Source organism: Tupaia chinensis, unplaced genomic scaffold (assembly GCF_000334495.1).
Source record: "Tupaia chinensis unplaced genomic scaffold, TupChi_1.0 Scaffold000146_1, whole genome shotgun sequence".
Taxonomy (NCBI): Eukaryota; Metazoa; Chordata; class Mammalia; order Scandentia; family Tupaiidae; genus Tupaia; species Tupaia belangeri.
The window spans coordinates 18,139,825-18,147,942 of NW_006159616.1; the positions used below are offsets into that span (position 1 = coordinate 18,139,825).

Genomic DNA, 8,118 nt, shown 5'->3' on the forward strand with positions numbered 1-8,118 from the left:
GGTTAACCACTCTGATTCTCAAATGTCCTTCCTGATAGGCAGATAATAGTGATACTTATAGAATCGTTGGAAAAGTAAATATGAGGATGTTTGTGGGTATCTGGCTCACTGAAAGCTGGTGCATTTTCTCTTTCCCAAGAGAGTCCATTGTGCCCATTTTGTGGGTTAGAAGCATAGACTCCTCCCAGTTTCCTCTTCTGCTCATCTGGACCCAAAGGGCGCTCCGTTTTCTCTGCATAGTATTCCTATTTAATCCTTAAAAGATTTTTGCTGAGGACTCAGCCCCAATCTCACAGAGCTCACAGCCCATGAAGGTAGGAAATGCATAGCCCCGAGGAAGTGTGGAGGCTCTTCTGTCACTGGGTCTGTGTGGGGAGCAGCTGGAGGGTGGGGATGTGATGCTCACTCTGAGGAGGGGGCTTAGGATTTGACTCTTAAAGACTAAGGAGGTAGTAGTGGGGGTGGAGGGCGTCTAGAAAGCCATTCTGTGAGGTGGGAGAGGGAAGTGAGAGCCCTCAGTGCAGGCAGCACTTCTCCCTCCATTGCCCCTGCACCCTCCCTCTTTCCACATGGGGGGCGGGGCCTGTCAGAATGGGAGCCCTTCTCCCTAGCATGTGCCCTGCTGTACAGGAGGGGGTGGTGGAGGTGGGCAGAACGGGCAGAGCAAACGCTGTCCAGTGGGCATCCATTTCAAGAGAGACCTCTTTGGAAACACCTAGCTGGAACTGACAGCACGCATTGTTTATGAATATGCTTCTTAATTTTATAATGAATGTAAATGGGAAAACATTTCTCCAGAAAAGAATAAAAGTTTCAGGGTCAACTTTACTGAAACTTTAGTTTGGTTTTGTGACTGTTGACTGAGTTCAAATCATGAGATGGTTACCAGGATACAGGAGGAATAAGGCTCCCTTCTTGGAGGAGTTGCCCAGTGAGCACATCAAGACAAGTGACAAGTGCTGTGACCAACTGCGGGGTGGGGGCTACATGAACCCAGGAGCTGAACCCCTGGGAGCACCCAGGAAGCCCTCCTGGAGGAGGTGGCCTTTGAGCTGGGTGCTGATCAGGCCCTTTCTGCTTATAGGTCATGAGTACTATATGAGTTACCTATAACTGTTGTAATAAAGTACCAAAACTTGATGGCTTAAAATAACACATTTGGGGGGAATGGCAGGTGGCATGGTGGTTAAGGGCACTGGACTACCACATGGCTGACTGTAGTTTGAGTCCAGACCTGGTGGCTTGCTTTCTCACTTTACTTCTCTCTCTCTTTTACTTTGCCCCTCTCTGGTCAAAATTAAAAACAAACAAACAAACAAACAAAACACATTTTGGGCCAGCAGGTGGTGTGGTGGTGAAGGTGCTAGACTCCCACATGGTCAACCAGGGTTTGAGTCTCGGATCTGGTGGCTTGCTTTCTCTCTCTCTTTCTTCTGTCTGTCTCTGGTGAGCACACATGCAGTATAGCAAATTTAAAATTAGTAATAAATAATTCTTAACCCACAAAATTTTTTTTTCCAGTTCTAGAGGTCAGGAGTCCAAACTCAGTCTCACTGGGCTAAAGAAAAGGTGTTGACAGGGTTGGTTCCTTCTGGAGGCTGTAGGGGAGAATCTGTCCCCTGCCTTCTCTAGCTTCCAGAGGCCACCTGCATTCCTTAGCTCATGGCTCCTTCCTCCATCTTCAAATCTCTCCCTGCTGCTGTTGTCACCTGGCCTTCTTTACCCGGCCTGTCTCTCTCGGAAGGACCCTTGTGAGTCCATCAGGCCACCCTGGACAGTCTAGGGTGATTGTCTTATCTCAGGGTCCTTACCATTAATCACATCTGCAGTCTGCAAATGCCTTTTGCCATGTGAGCTAACAGGGACTAGGAGGAGGACATCTGTGGAGGCTGTTATCTAGCCTACCAGGAAAGCCCGGGGCTTTCATTGGCTCCTGTGATGCAGCTCCATTGGGGTTGGGAGCCTTGCATCAGGCTGTGCTGACTTGGGGCTCAGTTCTGGGGCATTCTTCTCTTCCCAGCTCTGTAAGTCTCGCTGGGCTCATCTCTACTTCAGGCTCTCTCTGTGGTAGCCAGTCAGCCCCTAGGGCTCTGGGCCAGCATGGTCTGGGCAGCTGCGGATATTGCAGGAGAGACAGCCTGGGCTTGAGCATCCTAGGGAAGACTGATGGCTTAGTGTGAGTCATGTGTTCCTTGTCGAACCAATCACCGCAGGCCTCTGGCTGGAATTAGGAGTTAGCTATTTCTACACATGGATTTGAGTGAGGATTCTCCCACAAATGAAGGATATTGAGTGGACAAAAATAACTCACAAAGAATGAAAAACAAACCAATGTGTGTGTCTGCCACAGTCACATGTAACAGACTGGCTCTGAACCTCTGAGGGGGTACTTGGCCTCCCGTGGGTGCATTTCGAGTGAGGGTAGGGTCTTGGGCCTAGGCTGCTTGGACTTTGGAAGAATATCTGAAGCTGGCCAGTCCTGTCTTCCCTGCCCCTCACATAGCTGTGTGACCCATTAGAGTAGCCCTTCTTGGGACCAGCAGTTAGCATAATGGCTATGTTGCTGGACTCTCATGTGGTTGACCATGGTTGAAGGCCTGGACCCGGTGACTTAAACTCATGCCGGGTGCATGTGTGTGCATGCCCAAGATCCCGAGAGGAGAATGCAGGAGAGGGGATTGTGGCGTGGCCATCCCCCCTGGAGGGTGATTTCTCGCTTTCTGTCTTTGTCTGTCTTTTTGGTGAGCACATGCACCCTATAGCAAAAAAAAAAAAAGAATAGCCCTTCTCAAACTTTCTGGTCCCAGACTCCTTCACTCTTTAAAAACATTACTCAGGAGGTGGAAGAAATTTTGTTTATGTGGCTATATTTACCAGTGTTTATTGCATTACCAATTAAAACAGGAATGTTGAAAATATTAGTTCATTAAGAATAGCAGCAATAAACCTATTACATGTTAACATAAAAACAATTTTAAAATGTGAAAATCAACTATATTTTCCCTAGCAAAATAGCTAGGGAAAGGGGAATTGTTTGGCATTTTTGCAAATATCTTTTTTTTTTTTTTTTCTTTTTAGTTTTTGTTACAGGGTGTGTGTGCATCCCCAGGGAATCCCACACCATCATTCTTTTTCCTTCAGTCTCCTCTCAGGAATTTGGGTATGCATGGACACATGCCCAGCATGATTCTCAAGCCACCGGGTCCAGGACTAGAACTGCACAGCTGACCATATGGGATCCAGTGCCTTAACCTCCTGCTGGCCTGCAATATCTTTAATGTCTGGTTGAAGAGAAGATAGCTGGAGTCCCCTGTCTGCTTTTGTGTTCAGTCTGTTGTGATAAACTATTGTGACTGAAATATGTAAAGGGCATCCATTTTCATTCAGATAGGGGAGCAGTCTCTTAGATAATTGTGAGTTTTCTCTGATGCTACAGAAACTCGACAAGCAGTGGTTTCACAAAGATTTGTCCCAAAGTGGTTTCTCATACCATCTAAGTGATTTCTTAATACTCTGTGGCATTGAAGTTCTCTGGTCCGTCTTGCACTTGGAAGGCTCTGTTACACATACAGCGTTTTGTACCATTATGCATTTGGAAGATACTGGCTCATTGAGGTAGGCAGGCTTTCCAACCATCGACACATTTAATTGCACCATTTCAGAAGATCACATTTGTTCTGTCACTGCCCATCTCCTCAGGAAGTCTCAAAGAAGTACGAAGCTGTCAGGATCGTGGTGGAGGATACAGATGTACCCAATTCAGATTTTTGCTCGAAAACTTTATTTTATTACAGTTTTCTTTGAAGTGACGGGTTCACTTAGTTTATGCTTCAGAAACTGTCTGCTAAGTAGACAAGTCTGAATACCCATAGCTTGTCTGCACTCATTCTTTGTAGTAAACGTGGTGGTGTTGAATGAAGAATGATTAAAGCAGTGAGCTCAGCTCCCAACCCAAAGCTCAGCCCCCCTTTTCTGGAGATGACCACTGCCCTTCAGTTTTAACGTCAATGCTTTTTGTGTATTTCTGATTTTGTCACTCAGAGTATTAAGATGCATATACTCAAGGACCAAGATATAGTAGAATTCATAGTTTTTATAGCTTCGTCGAGGACTTTTTTTTTAAGTTTTTTTTTTTTTTTGCCATAGGGTGCATGTATTCTCTGGAGAGAGATAGTGAGAGGGAAAATGAGACATCACCTCCCCCTCCCAGGGGGGATGGCCATGCCACAATCCCTTCTCCTCCTGGGATTTTGGGCACACATGCAGCAGTGCTGGGGGTGATTTTCAAGCTGCCATGTCTGGGACTTGAACCATGGTTAGCCATATGGGAGTCCAGCCCCTTAACCACCATACCACCTGCTGGCTCCACTGGGGGCATTCTATTTTTTTTAATTTAAAAAAATAATTAATTTTATTTTTTATCATTGTTGTTATTTTTAATTTGCTGTAGGGCATGTGCACTTACGAGAGAGAGAGAGAGAGAGAGAGAGAGGAGAGGAGAGAGAAAATGAGAAAGCAAGCTGCCAGGTCCAGGACTCGAACTGCAATCACTGTGGGAGTCCAGCACCTCTACCATGCTATCTGCTGGCTCAACGAGGACATTGTTAAGTGCAGCTGATATGTTTCTTACTGTGGATGGTGGAGCGTCTGACACCATCATTTGGTAGAGTTTGGAACCACTGCCTCTAGCCAACCAAGGCTCTGCTGCCTTGCCCACTGTTGCCTTTGTCCCTCAGTGCAAATGTCAACAGAGTGAAAGGGACAGAAGACATCTGGGTAATGTGAAATGTTTTGATTTCCTGGAGCTCCGACAGGGTCTCGTTGAATCTCGGATTTGGAACTCCTCTTAGAAGACCAAACCTGCAGCTTTTTCTCCACTTGCCATTTTAGTGTGCAGAATCCAGCCAGAAACCTGACCCAAGCTAGCTGTAGTAACAGGAGATTGTTCATGTTGCTGACTTACCCTTGGGGGGCTAGCTTTAGGGTTCCTTTGAACCAGGACTGTAATGATGAAATCTGGGCCCCTGGCCCTCGTTCCTGTTCTCATTGTAGCATCTTCAGGCTGGTGACCTCTGCTCCAAGGGTGGTAGTTCCCTCTCAACTGAACCAGCAGAGGCTCTGAGATTTGCATCTCATCAGCACCCTGGGTCCTCTCCAAGAGAGCCCCACACTAGGACTGGATTTCAGCTTGCCACTCACTCTCACGGCATGTTGCCTTTATGCAGTGCTCGGCCTACACAACCTACAAAGCAGCCCTGCATGTCCTATCTTAAATCAGTCGCTGAGGCCAGGATAGCTGTGTCCTGGTTGATCCATGGAGGCAGAGTGGGAGGGAGGTTTTCTGGAGCCAGATGGGCACATTTACCAGGGGAAGGCAGCATGGTTGGCAGCCAGCAACATGGTTTACTGCTCGGGTTTGCAGTGGGAGTGCAGACTGTGGGTTTCTGGGGTGGTAGTTCATCTGGGATTTGGTGGTAGGCAAGAAATGTTTGCAATTGCCGTGAGCACAGTGACCCTTGTAACTTTTCCTTTATTTGAACATGAATGGTGTAGGTGATCCTGGAAACCCTAGTGACCCTCGGATGGGCAGAATGAGTGACTGGCACAGGACCTTTGCCCAAAATGTGCTTGTCCCTCCCCACGCACAGAGAGCACGTCAGCTTTTGAAGGAATCCACGGCATTTCAGTGTGTCCTGAAGTGGCTTGAGGGGCCGCTAATTAAGCAGGTAACTAAATTTGCTGTTAATGTTAAATAAGCCTTGCTATTGCTCTCAGCCGAGGTGAGGTTTCCAGTTAACACATTGATTTTCACTTATTTACTTGTGTCTTAGCAGCATACCCATTACCTTGGGCCTTGGCAGTATTCGAAGGCTAAGTGGCCTTTCAGCAAAGAGAATATGATTCAGCAATTGGTCAGCAGTTTTGACACTGGGTAGGGGTTTCTTTCTGCCCACAGTGGATCACTTTCAAAGCTCAGGTCACCTGATTTCCCGGGTTGTTTCTGAGCCAGGCGGCCTCCTGCATGGCTCAGCATGGCCTGCTTTCGAGCCTGGCAATGAGGACTGCAGGAGGCAGAACTCTGGGCATCCTGGCAGCTCTGTCGGTGGCTTGTCAGAGCCCTTGTGCTTGGGTGGCTCACAGCCTTTGGCACACTCAGGCCCAGGCCCTGATGGTTCCTCGTCCATCTGTGCCCTTCAGCTGGCAGGGAACCTATTGGAGAGACGAGTCATCTGTGCTGCCACCCACACGACAGCCATGTGATGGGATTGTCCTCATGAAGCCCAGAGGCCTTTTGGGAGTGCACAGGGCGGGAGAGGGGGTGTCTAATCCCGCCAGTGTAGACATGTGGCTTCCTATAGGGTTTGACTTGGCAAGACTGCCTTCCTCTGCAGCTGGTGGAATGATATTCACGTCTATTCAGAATTGTCGAAAGCGCTAGGTCTGAATAATTTGCTTTTATTAGATCACGAATATCCCACCTCATTCCATGCCAAACCCTTTGATTGAGTCCCTGGTGTGGGTTTGCCACTGCGTTTTGCTGCAGTGGCTACTCCTTTTATAGGTGAACTTCATGGCATAGTTACTCCTGCTAATTCCCTCACAGCAGCCTGCTCTAGGTACTCTCATTACCCCTGTATTGCAGAAGAAGAATGGAACCAGAAGCAGAGCCAGTGCCCAGGTGACACAGTTCTGGACACCAGCTGGGATCTAGCCTACCTTGGCTGGCTCCAGCAGCACCCGTCATCCAGGAGCTCAGGAGATAGTTGATGGTGGTTTTCTTTTTCCTAGAGATTTCATGAAATTTTGCTTTCCTATTTTTTAAAAAATTTTTTTGGAAAGGTAATTCACATACTTGAAAATAAGGATGCACAGGGTGAGTCATCCCACGGTGTCCCCAAGGCCCTGTGTCCCACCCTCTATACAGTGTTAGCTGGTGTCATACAGCTTTCCAGAAATTCGGAGCAAGTGCAACAAATAAATATACCTGTGTGTACTCTCCTATAATTAAAATGTAAATGGTAGTTTTCTATATTAGTACATGTCCTATACCTTGCTTAAATTTGTTTTAAACATAGGTCTTACAGATAATTCATGTTTTTATATGAAGACTTTTCTTATTCCTTTTTTTTTTTTTTTTTTGATAGGTTCTTTGCTATAGGGCATGTACACTTGCCAGAAAGACAGAGAGAGAGAAAGCAAGAAATCAATCCCCAGGGGGAATGGCCACGCCGGAATCCCTTCTCCTCCATTCTCCTCTCGGGATCTTGGGCACGCACACACACGTGCCTGGTGTGAGTTTAAGCCACTGGGTCTGGGACTTGAATCGCAGTCGACTACATGGGAGTCCAGCAACATAGCCATTATGCTAACTGCTGGTTCCTCCATTCTCTTCTCGGGATCTTGGGCGCACACACATGCACACGTACCCGGCGTGAGTTTTAAGCCATGGGGTCCGGGACTTGAACCATGGTTGACTACGTGGGAGTCCAGTGACATAGCCTTACACTAACTGCTGGTCCCTCTTATTCCTTCTTAAGACTACATGGTATCTATCTCTTTGTGTGGACAAACCATTATTTATTGGGCCTGGCCTTTGTTGATGTGTGTTTTTCCAGTCATTCTCTGTTACAGACACTGCCTCAATGAGTAACTTCATTTACATTGTTTCATGTGTACCAGTCTACAGAATAATTTCTACAAGTGGAATTTCTGATCCAAACTCATGGTAAAAGTTATCATTTAAGACACAATTATGTATTATTTATAAAAAGTATACTTTAAACATAAAGGTATAAACAGGTTGAAAGTAAGAAAATGGAAAAAAAAATCCCATGTAAAGACTAAGCAGAACAAAGCTTGTGACTGTCCTAATATCAGACAAAGTCGATTTCAAGGGGAAAGAAAGTAGTATTATCAAAGGTAATAGGATGTTTCACAAATATAGTGATAAGGCTTCACAATCTCTAATGTGTATGTGCCTGTGCTGGGGGCCCCCAAGATCACCCCCTACCAAGAGGTTTGGAAATTCTCTTAAGAGGATTCGCATGACTCAGCATGTAGTCACACCCACAGCTAAGACTTACTGTAACAGAAGAATGCAGAGGAAGATCAGCAGAG

At 46.5% G+C, this 8,118-nt stretch overlaps 1 protein-coding gene across 2 annotated transcripts in view; it reads left to right on the top strand.

Annotated features, from left to right (window-relative positions):
* Window positions 1–5,556: 5,556 nt before the first annotated feature.
* NPHP4 (nephrocystin 4) overlaps window positions 5,557–8,118 on the top strand; it is a gene marked incomplete in the record, with an annotated part of 159,079 nt that continues 156,517 nt past the window's right edge. For both annotated transcript variants that reach the window (XM_027770657.1, XM_027770658.1), the window contains 1 exon segment: window positions 5,557–5,726. In XM_027770657.1, coding sequence (XP_027626458.1) covers window positions 5,583–5,726 — 144 coding nt within the window.